Source organism: Pectinophora gossypiella, chromosome 3 (assembly GCF_024362695.1).
Source record: "Pectinophora gossypiella chromosome 3, ilPecGoss1.1, whole genome shotgun sequence".
Classification (NCBI taxonomy): Eukaryota; Metazoa; Arthropoda; class Insecta; order Lepidoptera; family Gelechiidae; genus Pectinophora; species Pectinophora gossypiella.
Window position 1 is genome coordinate 9,347,159 of NC_065406.1, and position 22,923 is coordinate 9,370,081.

The 22,923-nt window shown below is 36.6% G+C and overlaps 2 protein-coding genes across 3 annotated transcripts in view; both read right to left on the reverse strand.

The window, feature by feature from the left end:
* The window catches only part of LOC126381789 (ATP-binding cassette sub-family C member 4-like), a 32,297-nt gene extending 23,626 nt beyond the window's left edge, over nucleotides 1-8,671 (reverse strand). Inside the window, exons 1-4 of one of the 2 annotated variants that reach the window (XM_050031269.1) lie at nucleotides 8,326-8,671; nucleotides 8,095-8,175; nucleotides 7,693-7,778; nucleotides 6,880-7,036 (exon numbers count right to left, since the gene is read on the reverse strand). In XM_050031269.1, coding sequence (XP_049887226.1) covers nucleotides 6,880-7,036; nucleotides 7,693-7,778; nucleotides 8,095-8,171 — 320 coding nt within the window. In that variant the 5' untranslated portion in view covers nucleotides 8,172-8,175; nucleotides 8,326-8,671. Of the gene's footprint in view, nucleotides 1-6,879; nucleotides 7,037-7,692; nucleotides 7,779-8,094; nucleotides 8,182-8,325 lie in introns of both variants that reach the window. The other variant, XM_050031268.1, reaches the window with a different exon arrangement.
* Nucleotides 8,672-13,115: 4,444 nt separating this feature from the next.
* Nucleotides 13,116-22,167, reverse strand: LOC126381796 (UDP-glucuronic acid decarboxylase 1). The gene is made up of 9 exons (XM_050031282.1): nucleotides 21,973-22,167; nucleotides 21,416-21,744; nucleotides 20,792-20,971; nucleotides 20,160-20,265; nucleotides 19,191-19,304; nucleotides 17,105-17,292; nucleotides 16,401-16,533; nucleotides 14,212-14,348; nucleotides 13,116-13,441 (listed from the first exon to the last, which is right to left on the reverse strand). Exons 1-9 carry the CDS (start codon nucleotides 22,031-22,033, stop codon nucleotides 13,325-13,327), a joined length of 1,365 nt encoding a protein of 454 aa, XP_049887239.1. The 5' UTR covers nucleotides 22,034-22,167; the 3' UTR covers nucleotides 13,116-13,324.
* Between the last annotated feature and the right edge of the window lie 756 nt (nucleotides 22,168-22,923).

Sequence of the window (22,923 nt, forward strand, 5' to 3'; positions counted from 1 at the left end):
AGATGGCGCTGTACAAATTTGCCCTCGTTTAACCTTCTAAGTTCATGGATAACAAACATCTTTTATCTTTGTTTTGGGGTATACCTATATGTAGGTAAATGATGACCCTTGTTATTACACCAAAGCACAACATCGTCCAACCGTTATTAGTCTGATGAAAATAAAGAGAAGCAATATAGTCAGCAACACAATTCTATATATTTCTGGCCTCTGCCATTACATTATATTTTTGAATAATTATGTAGGTACCGAAGCATCGAAAAAATTGACAGTTATTACGTAAATCTGTACAGTGCTACCAATTTTTTTAGGGGAACTTAGACTGGAAAGTCCCATATTGACTAGTATAGTACTCAAACCAAATTTATTATTATTTTTAAATGATTTCTATGGTTTTACAAAATTATGTTTCGCCACCTACCGCTGTGTAGCATCGTGGTGGAGTATACTCTATACCCTCGGTTGAGGTGGGACGTTTATAGGCTGTAGATGTTATGTTTCACCAAACTACAGAATGGTTTGTAGGCGAGCAATCCTTAGTACAATATAATACAAAAACAAGCAATGTCGTTGTGGAAACCAGTACTATGAATTCATGAACCGTGCCCACACGGAAAAAAGATTCATCACTAGAAAAATATTGTGCAATTTTGTGTAACAAAATTTTAACGGTTCTCAATATGGCACAGTACCAATTTTTTGTGATAGGCTAGTAGATGCGATTCTACAAATTCTTTAGCAACAGGAAAATTACAGACCTGTGAACAGTGAGTAATGGACCTTCCTTTATTTCCTTCATTTAATTTAATTTCTGGTAAAAATTGACACGTGTGGTGAGAGATTTTGAACGGGATTAAAACTAGCCTGTTATTTCGAGGTTTTGTTAAAAAAAAATCCGAATTTAATATTTCGAAAAAGCGCTTATGTGATTTTCACTATAAGGTGGCGATATAAGCCGTGGTCGTGGTAGCCCAGTTGGTAGAACGCTTGCACTATGAGGTTGCAGCTTCGAATCCAGCACAGGCCTAAACCAATAACTGTCGAATTTGTTTTCGAATTCATGTTTGGATCACAAATGATTATCACATAGCGGTGAAGGAAAACATCGTGGAGAAACCCACATTCCTGAGAAATGCATTTTCGGAGGTATGTGACCTAACCTGTATTGAGCTGGTTTTGGAAGGTCAGACAGGCAGTCGGTTCTGTAAAAAAAACCAGACCTGTCAAATCTTCCGGACCCTGAAAAAACGGGATAATGCTAGGGAAATTACTATAGGCTGACGATTTACCTAGTAGGTAAACGGACAAAAGCTAAACTCTTTTTTGAAACGATTAACCAACGAAATTAAACTTCTGATTTTCTGTAAAATTATTATTTTTACTGTTACATTCTTTGTTTCGTGGTTGTCACAGGTACGTTACCTTCAAAGGGCCTTGGCTACATACAGCTATTGTCAAATTGGTTTAAAATTGTCCAGCGATTATATAGTTAGTTGTTGCGGAAGCACTTAAAAACAAACTGTCTTCCGTCACATATCTATGTGGTAATTACAGTATAGGTACACAATCATATTAACTAAATAACAAGGCAATTAAAAAGCTATGAGTTGTAAGTCAACCCTGGAGCCACATTCAAAGTTTCGACATTTTTTCGCCCAAATCCCCTGGTAGTTGCGGCTTCCGAATACATCCCGCTTAGGGACGGTACTGAAAAGTATCGGCGTCCGAAGGACGTAATATACGATCCCGACGACCCGATTACTCTAGCCATAGAGGCGGCTAATCAACTTTAGGACCCCGATACCGACCCCGCTGGCGTGGTCGACGATTTCCCTCAATCAGCGCTTATCGCTATCGACCCACTAGAGTCGATTAATTCTTTCAAATATTTTTCCTTTCAGACGACGCCCTCAGCCGAGGTTCGCGCCCAACTGGGCACCCTCAGGCCTGTTGTCTTAAACGTTATACCGGGTGTGAGCCTTCAGCGCTCGCCATTTGTCCGGCCAAATAGTTAATGCCATCTGCGGCAAATCTAAAATAAGTCACGTAAAAAAAAAAAGATTTTTCGCAAATTTCGACACAGACTAGATTAGACTATCAGGCCTTGTTAGGTCCTTCTAGCTCATATATGTGATATCCATCAAAATTTACAATAAACTGCCTAACATATTAAAAGAAGAAAAAAGTGACAAAATCTTTATAAAAAAAACAATAGAACTTCTAATTAATAAATGTCACTAGAGCACTAGTGAATGCCTTAGCTGATGTTACAATTTTGAAAAGATTCCTTCTCTCTTTAAAACTTCTATTTTGTTGTGCCCGAAAGGGTCAGCGATGTGAAACTCATTATGTATGCAAATCATAAACCATCATAGTATGCAAATAAATAATATTGGATATTGACTAGACAAACATTTTTCTATTTAATAGAGAGGAAAAAATATTTTTACTTTTTTAATGATATCAACAAAACGTAAAGATGTAAACTGAAATTACCTAATTGGTTTTCTACAATTGTATTACTTAATAAGGCGACATGTTAAATTCGCAAAATCAAATAAATATAGGTAAGTATCTATTGTAAGTCCTTATGCGTCGGCAGGTGCAAAATCTAAATAAGTCAAAATCAAAATCTATACCTACAAAGTACATACTTGGAGTACGAACTCTTTTGGACTTTGTACCACTACAAAGTGCCTAGTCACGAGGACTTCATCATTTTGAAACACTAAAGGATGCGATGGTTCAATAAAACTGGACTTTGCACAACTTGTGTTTTTTTTTGACGTGACATATGTGGGACTTTCCAGGCTACGTTCACCAAAACTATATAGATGGCGCTGTACAGTTTTTCCTTCGTTTAACCTTCTAATTTCATGGATAAGACATATATGCATCTTTTATCTTTGTTTTTGGGGTATCAATGATGATGACCCTTGTTATTACACCCAAGCTCAGTTACATCTACCTACCACCCATTATTATTCTAATCAAAATAAACAGAAGCAACATAATTCTATGCATAATCTGATCCAAATGTCAAGCAACAATTATTTTTATAACCACTTCAGCCATTTATATTGTAACACATAAACAGCCTGTATACGTCCCACTGCTGTGCACAGGCCTCCCCTCAATCAACCGGAGGGGGTATGGAGCATACTCCACCACGCTGCTCCAATGCGGGCTGGTGGAGGTGTTTTTACGGCTAATAGCCGGGACCAACGGCTTAACGTGCCCTCCGAAGCACGGAATCATCTACTTATATTACATCATCATATACTTTTTCGGACAATCAGGTGATTCAAGCCTGAAAAGTCCTTACCAAACAAAGGACAGTCTCACAAAGTGATTTCGACAATGTCCCCATCGGGAATCGAACCCGGACCTCCAGATCGTGAGCCTAACGCTCTAACCACTATACCACGGACGCTGTTATATATTTTAAGTAAATTATACATACACATACATACATAAACTCACGCCCGTAATCCCTAATGGGGTGGGCAGAGCCACAAGTAATCAAAGACAACTTGCAGCCACTGTTGATACGAAGTCCAAAGATGGATATGATGAACCTTATGGTGATAAGGGATCAGCCTATCGCCCATAACATTAGTCCATCATGTTAGAGGACACAATCCCTCTGTCGGTTTTTACGACAAATAAAGTAAATTATATTGTAAGTATTTTTGAATAATTAAAAACCCGAGCAATGAGGAAATGGGTAATTTTCATATTAAAACTGTACAACGCCATCTATATTATTGTTGGGGTACTTAGCCTGGAAAGTCCCTCATTGCCGCCTATGACATTAACAACTTGGCCCGAAAGTGTGAACAACTTTATAGGTACGTCACGAACTAAATTGACTTGTCATCGGTTTTAAATATTCAAGGATCTTTTTGTTAGTTTAGTTAGGATGATTTCCAGTAAATTGTATTTCCCCGTTAGACAAGGTCTAATGCAACCGATGGAAGCTTTTCTGTCGCTAATTTGTCCGCAATATTACCAATTACAGTCACAGTTGCTTCTATAATATATCTCGTACCTATATTCGATCATGATTGTTTGCAAAATTAAACGTTGGTTTAATTTTTCGTATCTACATCAATAATAAAAATATGTTCTATATGATTTTATACATATATTATAATATCTATAATATTGATCTAATAATATAATAATTACTCTAAAGAAAGCCCGGTGAGTGGGGATACTTAGTACCAATATTTTATGTTTATTCTTCTTTTTTTAAAGAACGTCTAGGGCCCTGTGCCGAGGTTTTTCTTGCAGATTCTTTTCCCCGCCTATACAGGTTGTGAGAAGCTGCAGTAGTTTTAGGAGAATGAGACGTTCGTTACGTAAAAATTGACGATTCAAAGTGTAACTATGTTACCTACTGAATAGAAATATTTTTGAATTGAATTTGAAATTGAATTTAAATACATCTTGCGAATGTACCTTTGATTACCATCACATTGAATCGAATCACGATTATATCCGAACGAACATTAAACCAGTGCAGATATTTTTTTAAAAGGGTATTTTAGTCCTATCTGATCTCTTAACCAATCTGATCAAAGATAAGCGAAGGGAAGTCGAGTTGCAATGTGTTAAGGTAATTCTCATAGTAGACTGTTAACAAGAACACGAGCAGAATGGATCGTAAGGACGATCAGATAAGCAGCCATTTGGAAGAGCTCGCTACTTATCCATAAAGACACTAATTGCCTTACATATAGGTACCTAACACAGTGAGTAACTCCCTTTATAACACGACATGACAGGCGCGTGCCTCAATTGCAATATAATTAATTTAATTAATAATCTCTTATCGCAAATTAACGTATCATTGTCCGTATACATTACAGTGATGTGCACACAAACATGATTTATGGGTAATTTGTATTCCGTGCGGTGATAGATGAGCGCCGTATATTTTCCACAGTTTACTTACGAATTTCATGTTTTAGTAAGTAGGTGCCCTACTTCGAACGAAATTGGGGCGAAACGGAATAAGGACTTAATTATGTATATTCCATTTTTAAATTTCGCGGGATCGATTGACGGCTCGAGATCTAAAACATGGAATTCGACTTTTTCCCCTATTCCCAGTAGTCGTACCGAGTAGTCTTACCAGTTGAACTACTGGGAATTTCCTTCCCAATAGACTTACTGAATAGTAACACTTCGCTTTTCCCATTAGTTTTACTATGTCAACATTTTTAAAACATAGACCTAGTAATTGATAGACAGTAGCTTTATTAAATCTAAGAGAGTTTTTCCCAGTGGTCCTACCAGTAAGTCTGTTGGGAAGGAAATTCCCAGTAGTTCAACTGGTAAGACTACTGGGAATAGGGAGATTTTTTGAGTTTGAATTTACGACTGGTTCGTAGATAATTTTTATCACGCGGTTTCCAGGATTTGTGGATTTAAATAGCTGGCGAGGAGTGAGTATAATAGGTACCTACTAGGTATAAAAGTATACACCTGAGCATGCTATAGTATGTTTTTAGAATAGGATCCGTTACATAAAAACTTACGATTACTTTTATATTATTATTAGATAGTTAGGTATTTATTAAAGAACCTGTTACGCAAATATGATAGTACTTATAAAAATACGCGTATCAATTTAAAACATTTCACCTTTCAATTCTAGAGAAAGGCGGCCATTCACACTGCAGAAGGATATCAAAACAAGACGTAATAGCATTAAAATCACAGGCTGTTCACCTAACTGATTGAGAAACAATATTCAATAACATGCATAATACTGTTTACGCAAGACTCGAATCCAGATAAAAGTGTAGGTATTAGACTGTACAGAATGTCTCACGTACGGGCTGCGACGACAAAAGAAACAGAAAAAAAGATCCCGACGAATTGCGAACCTCCTCCTTTGTTTGAAGTCTGTTTAAAAGAGTTTATGAAGCTGTTGATAGCATGGACTATACCGATACATATACTGGTAGGTACCTACCTAGGTAGGCAACATAGGTATGTTACAGAAGAGGATTACCAGCTCTTACCCGACTTGTTATGCGTGGAAACTGACTTTTAAATTACGTTTTTATTTCTTTGTGCAAAATTTTAACTTTCTGCCTCCAAATAAGGTTGGGCTTTGATATGTCAGTCAGTTTATTTTATTATCAAATTATTATAGAAACGGGTTTGATAACAATATTGTGACACAAATCCTATGAATATCTACACAAGTATAGTAAACTTGTTCCCATGTCTATTGAGAATTGCGACCATTGCGAGAGCAAAAATATACGAATTGGACTTAAAGTAGTCTCAACTAAGAAATGTTTTTATTTGCCAAAGTAGGTAAATACATTCTAATACCATCAATATATTGTGCAAGGGATTCAAAGGGCTGTATCTAATCTATTATTGCAACAGTTTTATCTCACGTACAATTAGGGTTAGATAAGTTCAATTCGTTATTGACTAACCGAATACCTACGTAAAACAGATAAAAGTTATACAAACTTTACAAAGACAACAATTTTACTTTGCCTTTGGATTTTACCGACACAGACTTACATTATTTTTAGTGGTGTTTGAATAATTTTTAAATTCCTGTTTATACTTTTGGAAAAAAGGTCGTCATGTGCTTAAAATCAGTGTTGATGCTCGCTACGAGCGTCTTATTTCCCTGTACTGACAGCACGAACGCTCGCTGTGTAACACATTACGCCTCGTAACACCAGTCAGTACCCACCTTAATGTATCTTATGATTTCAGTTATAACTTTTTAAATAAACTACTATAACTAGTTATAATGCTCGATAGTGTAGGTTTGGCCTGAATCCAGACTGATAGAATGTAAATTATTATGGAAACAATGATAAATAGATAATTGCTCACCGTATTCCGCACTCCATGAAGAGTAGTACGAAGCCATAGAGCATGCAACGAGCAGCGTACGCTCGTAAGATCACTCTGAGCAAACTGGGCGTGCGTTTGCCACTGGCTCGAGCCACCTCTTCCTCCCAAAGACGAGCAAATTTATCTCCTAATGGCCCTGCAAGAAAATATTACCTTCAGATCTCGCGGCACGGCATTCATGTCGCGCGCGACGCGAATTATATCGAGGGTTTGACCAAGAGCCGTATAGTGCCTATCAGCAGCAAGTTTTAACATCCTTTCTAAACAATACCGTCATAAAAATGGATATTCGAATCCCGCATGATAAATTAGTTATAAGGTATTACAAACACATCACCATTTTGAAGTTGGGATTATTTAATTACATATTTTCCATCCCAATGACACATGTGCAACCAAATGTGGATGTGGTTGGGTGTACCTATAACTTCGTCTTCAGGAAAAAACAGTCCTTATAATAATGTATTAGTGTAGTTTTTGTAAATACTTCTTACATTTTATGCTTTCAAGAGCATCATTGTGGTTAGCCACAAAAACACAAATTTCTTATAGGTATATTTATATTCAATGTGCTTCTTTTAGAATAACTTATTGGTATTTTTTTTACAAATTAACACTATTATTTTTGTATTACTTATATCTGTGTAGGTACTTAGTTAATACTGTTCTACCCTTATTTTTAATTATTATTAATTACTATTGTATTGTGTGTGTAATAAAATACTATTTTCTAATGTGTCAGTATTTATAATTGCAATTATCGCTGACTACTAATTACTTAAATAAACTCACCAGAGGAATGTTCCGCTAAGGGTTCAAACAGATCTTGTTCTTCCATCTCCCTCTTTAGTCCACTCCAAAATAGAGGGAGGGTCCAGCTGTAGAAGATATTCCCATAGTAATAATTAATTATAAACCGGTAGGTTTATATATTTATGGTAGAGGTCAGTCAGTCAAATTTGTGCAACATAGGTAGTTAAATAACTAACAGTAGATAGGTACAAAGTATACCTGTTCTAACTTTGTAATGTTTCACTATAAAATTGTTGTGATTTGTGAAGGAATTTACTTACCTACTTAAATGTTTGTAATTTAAAATGTTATGTATGAGGTAGTCATGGGAGTTCAATGTACTGAGTCTGTCACTCAATATGCCAGTGGCATGATTATTGGCAATCAAATCACAAGACTTACGCGAACGTCAGCGCCGACAGAGGGTTGGCCTTCGCCCTCGGATGCGGCGGACGACCTTTCTTCTTCACTCCCTCCATTCTTCTGTCCCTATGGAAACAAATCGTCAATAACAGTCCCAATTGAAACGTATTCATTCATCGTGACCGTCAATATTCTAAATTATTTTTAAAAATAACCATACGCTATGTAAATTGAGATATATTTGATATACGTATGACCAAGTTCACTTACTGAAACCTTCTCCAGGCAAATTACTTCTTACAATCTCAGGAATTCGACACGTGCATGACGTTCACACTGTGGCACTTTGTATTTTCAACTGCTTGATCGTATTTTACAGAGAATACCTTCTTCACAATGTAATTTTAAAAAAATATATACCCACTTCCACGAATCGAAATATGTATTTTTCAATTAATATAAAAGGTTTAGCACTTTTAAAAATTGTTTACGCAAGTACGACTTTGTATAATTTTATATTAAATTAGTAATTATTCGGAACAATATAATAATTTTTCATTGACACAACGACCACAAATCCATTCGATTCCACCGACTACTTTTTTTGACTGACTGACAAAGTGACAGATAGACATTTTTTTTTTTTTTTTTTTGGTTTGGTTTTCCCCGAAGGGTAAGGCAAAGGGAACTATGCCCATACAGCCATGTCTGACGTATTTTTTTTTCTTGATGATTAATGAAATGATGAAAGGTGATGATGATGAAACCTAAGCCCCCACCCTCGGAGTAGACTCCTACTCCGAACCCCAAACGAATTAACTCAAAAGTCCGCATAAACTTTTGAGTTATGAAGCGGCTTCCTGACACGAAGCGAAAATAGGCAGATACACTTTGATAATTGAATACTGACAGATAGACAGCTGGCTTAAGTGTTGCCCGAAATTCGACTATATATCGATTATAATCGATTACTTTTAAGCCCCTAAATATCGATATGCCTGTTTATTACAATCGATTATGGTCTAATAATTGTTAGATTATATCGATACTCTATCGATAGTGGAATGATGAGGGACTTTCTAGATTACGTTCTCCAAAATCAATATATATGTCACCGTAAAATTGTAAATATCGTTAGATTATAATCTGTGAACTGTCGGAAAATTGTGAAACGTAATATACTGCTTACAATTTAACGTATTATTATTCGTCAGATTATAATCTATCGAAGTAAAACTGTTAAATCACAATCTTACAATTGTCAACTGTCCGACGGCTGTCCCTGATTGGTCGGCCTTACAGTAGACCGTTCTGTGTCCATAGAGTTAGGAATAGAACACAGGTGTCAGTCAAATAAAATAAATGCTCTTCAAGATTGTGAAATCAAGTACGTATTTATTAATTATTTAGTAAGTAATCAATAATTCTGACATCACATGGTAAGAAAAAATGTATCAAAATTAAAAAATCTGAAACGTATCATTCAGTATACTTTTCGTGTGTAAGATAAACATGCTGGCGGCATAGGGGTGGCCCAAGGGCCACCCCCGCCGCACCCTAACCTACTGTTATGCCTTGTAAAAATTGAAAAAATATATGGCGTTGTATAGATTTAACGTGATAATTACCTATTTTCTCATTACTCAGGCACAGAATACAATGTGATAGCAGAAGCATGTATAAAAATAATTATTGCTCGATATTTGGATCAGATACGTGTACAATTATGTTGCTACCTATATTTTTTATCTTTATTTTGGGTGTAATAATAAGGGTCATCCATCATTTATACCCAAAACAAAGATAAAAGATGCATAATATTATTATGTCTGTTCTTCATGAAATTAGAAGGTTAAATGACGACAAAACTGTACAGCGCCATCTAGTTTTCTTGTAGAACGTAGCCTGGAAAATCGGAATGAAATTGCAATACTATCGATTTAATCGATAGGCATATCGATAGTGTTATTATGTAAGAAATCCATAATCGATTATTACCTGGCGAATGACCACAGACTATAAGTAACAAAATGGGTTGACAGATAAAAAGGCGCGTTCATTTAAAAGTCAGCGGCGCGGCGGGAAACGTTCATAAATCTGCATGTGTACCAGTTTCTTGAATGTTATTGCAAAAAAATACATTAATCGAACTAGGCATATAGGAATAAAAACGAAGGTATTATAATGACGAGTAAATCATGCATAATTGACAACATTTCAAATTTTTAAGCCGTGGTTTTTTTGTGCTATTTCGAAAGTACTTGTTTAAATAGAAGACACGTATTTTTTCTTTTCAAGATTTTTCCACTAGAAGTTACAAAAAATATTTTTTGAAAATTGGATTCTGCCATTGATAGAATGAAGGCAGTATAATGTAATGTACCTTTGCATGCGTATTTAAAACAAGTCGCAAACAAAGTGTCATGTTATGTATGACATTTACTTTTTTATAATATTTATGTAAAGGTCTGAACTTATTATGCCTTCCTCTTCTGACCTCGTGGATTTTTCAATATATTTCTATTATTACTGAATTAAAAAATCTGAAAAAATGTGTTTTGTGTAAATCATAGAAATATCTCGAAATGGTTTTCGATTTAAGGCACCTTAGTAAAAATGAAATGTTGTCAATTGTATGGATACTATGGATCACTGAAAGCCGGCCTCTGTGGTCTAATGTATTATTTACTACTTAATCGTTAGATGTGCCATATCAGTCCTTTGCTGGCTCAATAATACTAGTACCCCGACAATGATAAGGTTGGTCATTGACCTCACAAGCAACATTAGGAAATTAGGAAAGAAGTATAAAAGTGGAGGTTCTTACAGCAAGCTAACACATTAATTATCAAAAGTGGATAGCGAATTGTTTTCTGATCACTTGTGGCTCTACCCGCCCTGTTAAGGAATACGGACATGTGTTTATACATTTACACGCGCTATGATAATAGGACAACCCACATCTCACCGAGCTTTCTCGGCAATGAAAATTCACCAGCGATTTCAGTTCTACATTTAAATATAGAGCGAATCACCATTGGCCATTGCTAATAAATTGTTCCTGTGTCGTGATGGGGATTTTATGAGTCACTATACTCGCAGTCGCAGTGAGGAGCTCGGTGGCGCAGCGGTAAACGCGCTCGGTCTGTCGAGCTCCTCCGTGCTTCGGAAGGCACGTTAAGCCGTTGGTCCCGGCTGCATTAGCAGTCGTTAATAACCATCAATTCGCACTGGGCGAGCGCCCTATCCATCCTTAGGGATGGCCCGTGCCCCTGCAGTGGGGACGTTAATGGGCTGATGATGATACTCGCAGTCACGGGTGTGCGTTACCCCAACAAGAAAGTATCTCCTAGAGTTATATGAGTAGAACGTATAGTTGGTGCCTTATCTGCTGTAAATGTGCCCCCACATAAAAAATGTGTGCCCCCTGTCGTTTCGAAAAAAAATCGAAAAAACGATTCTTGCTGGGGTAACGTTTTTCTAGCAGGAAAATTCTAAACGAATGATCGGAGAGAGAAAAACTGTGCATGGCCAGATAGCTTATATGTGTGCCAAAATGTGCCCCCAAAAATAAAATCTGTGCCCCTTCAGATTTTCGAGATATTGCATTTCCTGCTGGAGTAACGTTTTGATGAATAGTATATCTCTAAAACCATTGCATGTGCCCCTGTAGAATAAACATACGCGAGTAGCTCTTAATGTGTGCCCCTTTGTGCTCCAATTAGATTTTAGAAAATATTTATAGTTTTCAAGTTATCGCGGTTTTATGAAAACCCGAAAAAACATCGCAGCGCCTAAATGAGACAAGGCATAACTTCGCTGAAAACTGTATTCGGTCTTTCTTGACGCTAATAATAACCATACAAAGTTTCAAAAATGTTCATGCATGCGTTTTTGAATAATCTTGCTAAAAGTAAAAACGATGGTGTCATAACTTTGACGGCAAAATACAAGGAACTGGCACAATCCCAGATGTGTAGGTGTAAACCAAAATCTTGTGCCTTTAGTCAAAAATATATGGTGAAAATATTGAGCTTCAAATGTTACGCATTAAGTAAATATAAACAAAAAACCAAAATATGTAAACAACGGCTGGTTATCCGACCAAATCTGAATGACTACTAAAAAGCGACGGATTCATACTTAACGAGGACCTTTTCAGCGAAGTTATGCCTTGTCTCATTTAGGCGCTGCGATGTTTTTTCGGGTTTTCATAAAACCGCGATAACTTGAAAACTATAAATATTTTCTAAAATCTAATTGGGGCACAAAGGGGCACACATTAAGAGCTACTCGCGTATGTTTATTCTACAGGGGCACATGCAATGGTTTTAGAGATATACTATTCATCAAAACGTTACTCCAGCAGGAAATGCAATATCTCGAAAATCTGAAGGGGCACAGATTTTATTTTTGGGGGCACATTTTGGCACACATATAAGCTATCTGGCCATGCACAGTTTTTCTCTCTCCGATCATTCGTTTAGAATTTTCCTGCTAGAAAAACGTTACCCCAGCAAGAATCGTTTTTTCGATTTTTTTTCGAAACGACAGGGGGCACACATTTTTTATGTGGGGGCACATTTACAGCAGATAAGGCACCAACTATACGTTCTACTCATATAACTCTAGGAGATACTTTCTTGTTGGGGTAACGCACACCAGTCACGGGATTAGTGATGATTCAATGTAGGTACTACGTTTTTTAAATTTATTGTTTATGTAAACCGGGCTTTTTTTATTTCTGCCTAAAATTTACATATGTTTCATATATTCTATGCCTGTTGATTACCCGTCCCTTTTCTTTTCGGCAGATAAGAAAATGACAGGTATAACTTAAACTTAGATGTTTTTTTTGTGTACCGGTATCAGCACCTAGTTTAGATAACTTTATCAGCTTTCCTTCTAACTATTAAACTATACATTAGTAACATTTAGAGTCCTTTAATCCTTTTTATTTTTATTTACTTAAAAAGTTATTACAATTTTAAAAGTGTAGTACTTAGTTTTGTATTTAAAAAAAGTTTAGTTAGGTTTATTTTGATAAACAAAACACTGGATAAAATTATACGAAATATTTATTCAAAACAATAATGAACACATAAAAAATTAAAATGGTAGTTCACCACACCCAGTCATAGTTAACGTAACGAGAAAACGGTTTGTTAATATTCATTTATTTCACAATTGTACTCCACTTCAATGGATGATTGATTTGATTACTCTAGTATCACAATTTATACAAAAAGCCGATAAGGCATTTTCTGTCTTAGTGAGGGTTCTTTACTTTAATATTGATGTAAGTTTGATTATTATTAAAAGTTTTTCTGGACAACTCTTCTTTGAAGTAATCTATTGTCCTTTGCAGTCCCTCTGCTAAGGTGACCTGGAAAAAAAAAGTTTACTAATCAATCATATAAATAGCAAGCGTTAGAAGAACGTCGTTTTTCTTAATTCTTGTTTGTAATGGCAAAGGAAACAACTTCCGAGCCGCGTTGCCGTCACCAAGAATAAATAAATAATGCTGACTTCAATGAACTTCTACGACATGTCGTGACCCAGGACATAAGCACACGACTACATCCCAATTGGGGTATTCAGAGATACATCTATCGCAAGATGAACTAAGTTTCGCGTGTTGGGGAGGCGCTTGTGAGGGACCGCGGTAGTGACCCCCGCGTAAGCTCGTTCCTGGTTCAACAGGTTTCCTTAGCAATAGTGCGCGGTAACGCGGCCAGTATAATGGGTACCTTTGAACCAGGTACGAGAGTGTTTGTGTAATAATTTAAAATGTTTTAATTATTAGTAGCCACACCTCAACGAGCTTGCTACTGAGATATACACCCGTAATCTAAGATATTGACTCGAAATTTTCTCCACTCCTCAGCAGAGGATTTTGGTATTTTAAGTTGACATTTACGACTTCGACTTAAGGACTTTACTCACTGGAGTCGAGCATATTATACTGTCGACAAAATAATACGAAATTAATGACGTCATGCCTTACTGGAATAAACTCGAGATAAGGTTGAGGCGCCGTGTAAAAATAGCGATTTTGAACGGAGATCGAGGTCTTCCAATCGCCTTAACTAAAGATGGAGTCGAGAAAACTTCAAGGTAAAATCTTAGAATACGTCTGTCAGTCTGTGGTTATACCTTGGGTGACCAGTTGAGGTGTTTCTCAGCCACGGTAATGTCTGGGCGGCGCCTCTGCGGGTCGTCCTCCACAGCAGCGCCCGTCGCAACCGTACTGCGACACCCAGGGACTAGATTCTTTATTATCTTTGCGAATTCTGAAACGGAATGAAATAACATTTTAAAGGTTTTAACACAACCATAGAATAATAAGGAAAATACTTAGTATAGAACGGCAACTAGTCTTGAATCGTGTAGCGCCAGGCGTCACACACAAAGCTGCGCGTGTACGATAATGTTAATGTGTGGTATTGTATGAAGTGTCCGGGGCACACCCCGCTACAATACATTCGATAAGCCAAGTCGGAGGCGTTAGGCTTGCAAAACTCTGGCAAACAACCCGGCAACCCACAATGGAGCAACGTAGTGGAGTAAGTCCCATACTGGCTGTGCAGCACTGTGCCGTTATAATATGCTGTTTATGTTGTGTTTTGATGGCAATTTTTTTAAATCATAATTAGAAATCAGAATCATTTATTCAACATAATTATCATGGATAAACTTGTTGAAGGTCAATGTAACATTTTTGAATTTACGTCATTTCGCAAGGTGCTATGGCTGAGGAGAAGAAATGACAAGAAACTGCAACAGTAACACATCTTTTAAATCAATGTCAATTTAGGTAATCATTAATCTTATAATAAGCTACATAAAGTAAGCTTCACGTGAGCTTTTTTATTTTATATTAATTTTGAAAGATATTTTTATAGTTTCTTATTTTACTATCTATATGGACACAGGTACAGTTTATCATAAATGTTTCTATGTGCCGAGAATTTATTCACATGATTTACTAAAAAAGCTTATGATAATTTCTAATACTTTTTTATTTTTAACACTTCAAATAACGGCTCGCCATAAATCCTGTACTACGCGGGAGGGGTTAAAGCTGAAGAGAGATATGCAGTTCACATTACATAAATCACATCACCAGCCCATTAACGTCCCCACTGCTGGGGCACGGGCCTTCCCTATGGATGGATAGGGAGATCGGGCCTTAAACCACCACGCGGGCCCACTGCGGATTGGTGGTTATTAACGACTGCTAATGCAGCCGGGACCAACGGCTTTATGTGCCTTCCGAAGCACGGAGGAGCTCGAGATGAAAACTTTTTTTTTTGTGGTCACCCATCCTATGACCAACCTTTGCGAAAGTTGCTTAACTTCAACAATCGCAGACCGAGCGCGTTTACCGCTGCGCCACCGAGCTCCTCACACACATACATAAATAGATAACGCCAATTCTTATTCTATGAAATTATTTAATAAACTGTGTGGTACAAAGTTCACCGAAACAGAGATAAGCGGTCAAAAGTTGATATCACCATTACCTACTTCAATAGAACAAAGAACTTTATTTAGATACGTATTATATAAAATACACCAGGGATCACCAGATAGTGTCATTCAAAAAACATAATTATGTTGCAGTTTATTTGGTAGATGATGACTAGCTTTCAACCAAGTCGGTCAAACAAAACAAAACAGGTCGGTCCGGCGTTTGGTGACCTCTGGTATCCAAATGCAGTTTTTTTTATTAGTTAGGTACCTAAGGGTATGCGATCGCGTTTAACAACAACACCGCAACCTTATTTTTATGGTATATGATTGAATATGCAGAACTAAAGGTAATTCTGAACTACCCATCCATGGTATAATAACTAATAACTACCTATATAACTTTCGTATTTACTTGACTACCGATATTCGATTATAGCGCTTTTTTTTGACGTGACTTATTGTAGATTTGCCGCAGATGGCATTAACTACTTGGCCGGACAAATTGGGAGCGTTGAGGGCTCTCACCAGATACAACGTTTAAGACAACAGGCCAGGCCAGGCTGGGCTTAGGGTGCCCAGTTGGCCGCGAACCTCGGCTCAGGGCGTCGTCTGAGAGGAAAAATTTGAAAGAAATACGACCCTAGAGGGTCGATAGCGATAAGTGCTGATTGAGGGAAATCGTCGACCACGCCGCCGGGGTTTAAAAGATGTTTTGCTGTTGCAGTTTCTTGTCATTTCTTCTCACCAACCATAACACTGTGCGAAATGTCGTAGATTCAAAGATGTTACATTGACCTTCAATAAGTTTATCCATGATAATTATGTTGAATAAATGATTCTAATTTCTGTGTGCATTAGAGTTTACTCACCTTCTATAGTATGCTCTACCGGATTTCCTATATTTACAGGCAGGGTGTAACTAGAAGCCATCAAAGCCAACAGACCTTCCACCAAATCTGACACGTAGCAGAACGACCGCGTCTGCTTTCCATTACCATATACCTGAGGGCGGAAAAAAATTCTTTACGTAATTTGTTGTTTTTTTAAAGAACAAATTATCAACTACCCACTAGTGCCAATAAACTATAGGTATAAAGAAAACTAACTTTTTTTTATACACAATTATTTTTTTAATATACTTTTTGTTATGGTCGTCATCGTCTTCAGATCGTAACCAACGAATGAAGGGGCTGATGCCTGTAATGCTCTAATGAAGCGAGAGACATTCTTAAAGTGATTTTTAAAAATGCCCCATCGGGGATCGAACCCAGGACCCCATGTAAGGCGCGGTCTGACCGTTAAATCAAGCAGCTGATTAAAAAATATTGCTGCATGTACTTGTACTACATAATCTTCATAGCAATAGCGTGGTTTTGTGGGGTTGAAAAGGCCACATAGAAGCAATTAATTTAAAAAGCAATATTGCTATTTCATACTTTGTTCACACTGTGCACTTATTTTCATATGTGCAAATGTCAAATAGCAATATTGCTATTTAAATTGATTGCATCGATGTGGGCTTTTTAAACCTTCCCCCCCCCCCCCCCCCCGTTCCATTTTTACTCATACTTACAGTAATGGTAAGGTTCTGTAAGGCTTGCATAATGAAGTTGGAGACGACACGTCCGTCTGAGACGTGCATCCTGGGCCCGTACGTGTTGAAGATCCTCGCGACCCTCACCGACACATTCTCTTGCTTAGCATACGAATATGCTAACGTTTCCGCGACCCTCTTGCCTTCGTCGTAGCACGCACGAGGCCCTAGGGAAGTAATCACACCCTGGGCTTTATTTTTATACATGTGTGTAGTAAATAGTATGCAACCACTAGCGATGTGTGTCGTGAATTTCTCTCTCTCTCTCTATTTAAGAGCTGCGCTCTTGTCGGTGGAGTAATCGCCATTCCTCTCTTCTTCCCGCCAAAACCTTCACCTCCCGATACGACACGACCTGCACCTTCTCTTTTATTTGTTTCATAAATGTTACCCTATAGGTCTACCCCTTCCTCTCTTCCCTTCAATCAAATTCGTGAATTTACCCCCTTATTTATGAATCTCGCTTTCAAGTCGCGTTCGAAATAAACAGGTGTTAGTGACGTCGTAACAAACCCTTTGAACGATGATTCAGACCATGATTCTGAGTTGACATCAAATAACATTTTCCGTCACAAAAGTATGAAACTGAAAATAATTTAAAAAAAACACTAAAATTTTAATAATTTTTCTGACAGGACATTTCCACTTGTTATCAACTCAGAATCATGGTCTGAATCATCCTCCTCAGTATTCGTTACGGTGTCACTAACACCCATACGTACTTGTATAGCTACCTGAACGTATTTTCCTTCGCAAAAGTATAGAATTGAAAATAATAAAAAAAAAACGAAAGTCATGAATTTTGGGACGGAAAAATCCACTTGATATTAACTCAGAATCATGGCCTGAATCATCCCCCTCAATATCCGTTAAGACGTCACTAACACCCTGTATACCCACGCCCACGTCACGTAGCGCATCAGAACTTGTCATTTGCAAGATGAGACAGGTATATATTTTCACGCGAGTTAAAGGCGAGCTATTAAAAAATAATAATATATAATAATATTCTTTATTAAAAGGCATAAATAACCCAAATATCATGTTCAAATATTATAAAAATAAAATAAAAAAAAAAACAAATTAAATATTATATTAAAAACAATAAAATCATAACATATTTATTTAAAAAAAAATAAGACTCCTGAGCAAATTCACTACACACTTCGCTAGTATGCAATCCCTTTGACACTTATGTATAGGTATCACTATCAGCGGATTTTTTAATCAGCAGCAACTACTTACTAAAACGTATTGAAAGCTATTTATTCATTGCAATTAAAGATCGTGCGCTGCTTTATCATCAATCATAAAATAAAACGTAAAGCAATAAAATCACCATCCTTTTTTCATTTTCCTATTACCAGTAATCACGACTTATTTCGTAATATATTTAGCAAAAATATTTATGATATAATCCTGAGCAGGCAATAATGAAACCTCACAATTACTAATAGGGTAGCGTATAGTTTGTGGTGTAGAGGAATTTTTCCTTAATTTTCAAAGAAAAATCAGGCACACATTAGTTCCCGCGCGTGACCCCAATTCTATGTATACCTCTATGGTCATTTAATATTACAATGGTGCTAATTCCTGTAAATATCATCTAATTTTATTTTAAGTTATATCTGTCATTTTCTTATCTGCCGAAAAGGAAAGGGACGGGTAATCGACAAGCATAAAATTTATGGAACACACGTTAATTTTAAGCACAAATCTAAAACAACCGTCTAAAAAAATACATTGGCCAATAACCCGACAGAGTTAAGTTGACAGCACACGTCAAACGGTTTGCATACCAGCGAGATACCTTTTTGATACGCCCGGGTTATTCATTCATTTACTAATTCTTCCTAAAATCAATCATCCGTCCCTTTCCTTTTCGGCGGATAAGAAAATGACAGGTATAACTTAAAGTAAAATTAGGTGTCTACAGGAATCGGGGCCATTATTATCCTAAAGAATAATACCCTATAGAATAATACACTAAGGAAAAATAGGCATTATGATATAAAATCTACATAGGTTACTCGTAAAATTGTATATGAATTATATTATAACTTACCTATCGGATTGACGTGACCCCAGTAGGACTCTGGCTGAGGGTGCACCATGGGATCACCATACACTTCTGAAGTACTTGCTATTAAAATTTTAGCACCTACGCGCCGTGCCAAACCTGTAATTGATAGAGATTTATGTCAAAACCTTCCTAATACATCATCGTAAGTCTATCATAATTTAAGATCATAATTCATAAACAAAGCAACAGAAAAAATGTTTTAGAATGTGGAAAATAACATAAGCGTAGCATAAGTTCACAACTATATTTCAATTGAGGTAGTCAGAGGTACATCCATCGCAAGATGAACTAAGTTGCCACACCTAATCAAGCTTTCTGTCAGACCAACGTGATAGGTGGTGAGCCGTATTGCCGTCAATAATGGTCGAGCCAACTGTGTTAGTGAAAACTGCACTGCATAATGTTAGTGAATATGAAAACAAAGCTCTTTTTTATGATACCCCACTTGATTTCAGCCATTTTTGCAATCAACATACACACATACATAAACTCACGCCTATTTCCCACGGGGGTAAGCAGAGACTATAGAATTCCATTTCCTTCGATCATGACACACTTCTCTTGCTGCCTCCACATTCGTCAATCGCTTCATACACGCACGCCAGTTTAGAGTAGATCGTACTAAACCTTTTCTAAGGACATCTCCAATTTGGTCAATGTAAGTCCTTCTAGGTCTTCCTGTGCCAGCCCTATCATCAACTTTCGCTTTATATACCGCTTTCGCTTTCTATTATCCTTCATCCGCTCTACGTGTCCAAACCAACCTAACATTCCCTTCTCAATCTTAGTCACAATATCGTCTTTTAGACCACATCTCTGTCAATCAAAATCAAAATAATAATATTTATGTTATTCTTATTTTGCAATAATTGCAAACTTATATAGATTATTATTGTGGTGAACTGATAGTGAAAGGAGTTATTACAATGGGCGAAAATAAGTAATACTTACCTAACATATTAATTGTGCCTAAAGTATTAGTTTTGATTGTCTTAACAGGATTCTGCATATAATGTGGTGGACTTGCTGGACTAGCTAAGTGATATATTTCATCTGCCTGTAACAGAGTTATAATTGTATTTCATTGTAGCCTAATTATATTAGCTATAAGTGCACCACTTCAAGACAACAGACTGCTTGATAACCTAGTCAAATGATACAGATACTTTTTAGGAAACGTCAAAACAAAAGTTTTCTTTGGAGTTTGTGGTTGTTATGTGTTTGTAGAGTTTGTAGCACGGAAATACTGTCCTGGAACGTCATCATTAAAATCGGTAATATGTCGTACTCATTGTATTGTTACTTAATTCATAACTAAAATTCGAAAATAAGTCTAAAAGTAAAATGAAATTGACTTTTGAACATCTTATCCTGGCTTTTATTTCTCGAATAGCATTTTATAATTTGTCTTTGGCCCAGTCAATTACCCTTTGACGTCATATTATACCATCTGAAATAGAGATTTGAGCCCTGTGATGATGATGATGATATTGGCTATGGGATCTTGACTACTAAATCCCAGGATCAATTTCTGGTCAGATCGAATTGACACTAATATAACAAATACTAAGAAAGTTACTTACTTCTACATACAACGGGTTTACAATATCATGATGGATCATTTCAAAGTTGCGGTGTCCGAACCAATGTTCAACATTACGTTTCCGGCCTGTGAAGAAGTTGTCCACAACTATTACCTCATGGCCCTGTATCATAAGAGTGTCTACCAAGTGTGAGCCCACAAACCCTGCTCCTCCTGTAACCTGGAATATTCAGGCATTGTGATAAATAATAGTTTGTAAAATTTTCAGAGTATGTTTTTAGATTAAAAATTATTGATCTGCCCAATCTAGGCTATGCTAATTTAATGAATGTCACAGCACTAGCTTATGTACTTTGAGAGGTCTAATTATTACCGTAAATTAAGGCTATAGTAAAATGTTATCTTTATTGAAATATTTATAATCACTTATATTGTACTGAACAGGTTGTTTCTTTTGATAGTATGTACTTTTTTAAAAATACAACCAATAAATAAATTTTACATTAAAAAAGTAAAAACACCTGTACTATCATTAAAAAAGTATTAACTTCTTGATAACTATCTTGCTACGACAAAACCACCAACCAAACATTTTAATCACTTATGATTAAAATAATTTCCGGTCAAGATATATTTTCAAATAAAACATTTGGTATTTACTTACCAATATCCTTTTCCTCTCTTTGTAACCCAGATATTCGACATCTGGGTATTTCTCTGGTATCCGTCCTTCCAGAAATGCCATTTTTTTCTCTAACTGTTCCAGACGAGCTTTTGTTTCAGCCAGTTCCCGTCGTAAGCTATCGTCAGCTACATTACCAGCTTCCATTTCTTTTTTTTGTCTGCTTATATGACTGTTCTCTAGTTTCTTTGGTATATTGATTAAATCTCTGTAAGATCCGTCTTGGAAATCGTCGCTTATTCTTTGGTTCTTTTTTCTGGTAGGTATATCGTCACTTAAATTCTGATGTAGAACGAGGAAAATAAAGAGCACTGTAAAAAACATGGCACTTCAAATAAATGTGATGATTGTAGCAAGATCAGGTCTACTGAAGAGTAAAATATCCACAGTGGATTATATAGTACCTCTTATACAATATTCTAAACAAAATAAGGAATGCTTATAATGTTGTCGTTCGATTATAAATTGTTATCTTTAACCGTACCATTCATAAAATTCTTGAATAGCTGCGAAATTGTAAACAATTGGAAAGTACTTACGTAAACCCAGAACGGAGACGGTGATTATAATTTTCCTGAATTTTAGACATAGTCTGTTCATTGCTGAAATGAATCGCTAACTGCTCACATTTCTGTTAGAGGTATACACGTTTTTTTTCCAATTTTATAGCAGTGACGTTCACAATAAGAAACGGCCCGTTTTCGTTTCCTTCATGCATGTCTGACCAAAATGTCATTTTGATTTTGACAGTCAGGGTTGCCAATGACAATTTATTTTATCAATATTTCCAATAATCTCACATGGAGGGATTTATATTTCCAGGGGACTTAAACTCAAATTACTAACCGGTTTCCTAAATTTCAATAGGAGCTACCAGGGCTTCTTCTCTCACGTGGGTCTCGTGAGGTCAATAACCGACCTCATCAATCCTGGTGTCAGGGTTACTATTGAGCCACCAAAAGCCTCCACCATGGCTCAGTAACGACTACATACTTACTTAGTATTAAGTCGCCGGGACCGATTGTTTAACGTGCCCTCCGAAGCAAGAATCATCTTACTTTCATATAATCGGGTGTTCTAACCAAACTAGGGATCTCAAAGTGATTTTAAGGGATTCAAACTCGGGACTTCTGCATTGTGAGTCCAACTCTCAACTACTGGACCACTGAGGCCGTTCTAGAGTTTAAGGCTCCAGGAAATCCCCTCGTGTAAGACCACGCTAAACGCGATCTCACATAAATAAGACTTACGTGAACCCGTTGTCCTACGTTAATTTGTAAATTCGCTTATCACGGCTATCTCCTAAACATCACTATTCGGAAAAAAATCGGTGATATTTTCTTGTTTCATTCTTTTTATAAGTACCGTGATTTTTCCAGAATGGAGTTGCTACTCCGATGGACTGAAGAGTTCTAATTTTTAAACATTTCTTTTTATTTTATATAATATTTCTAACTATTTGTATTCAATGGGTAGGTATTAGATATAGT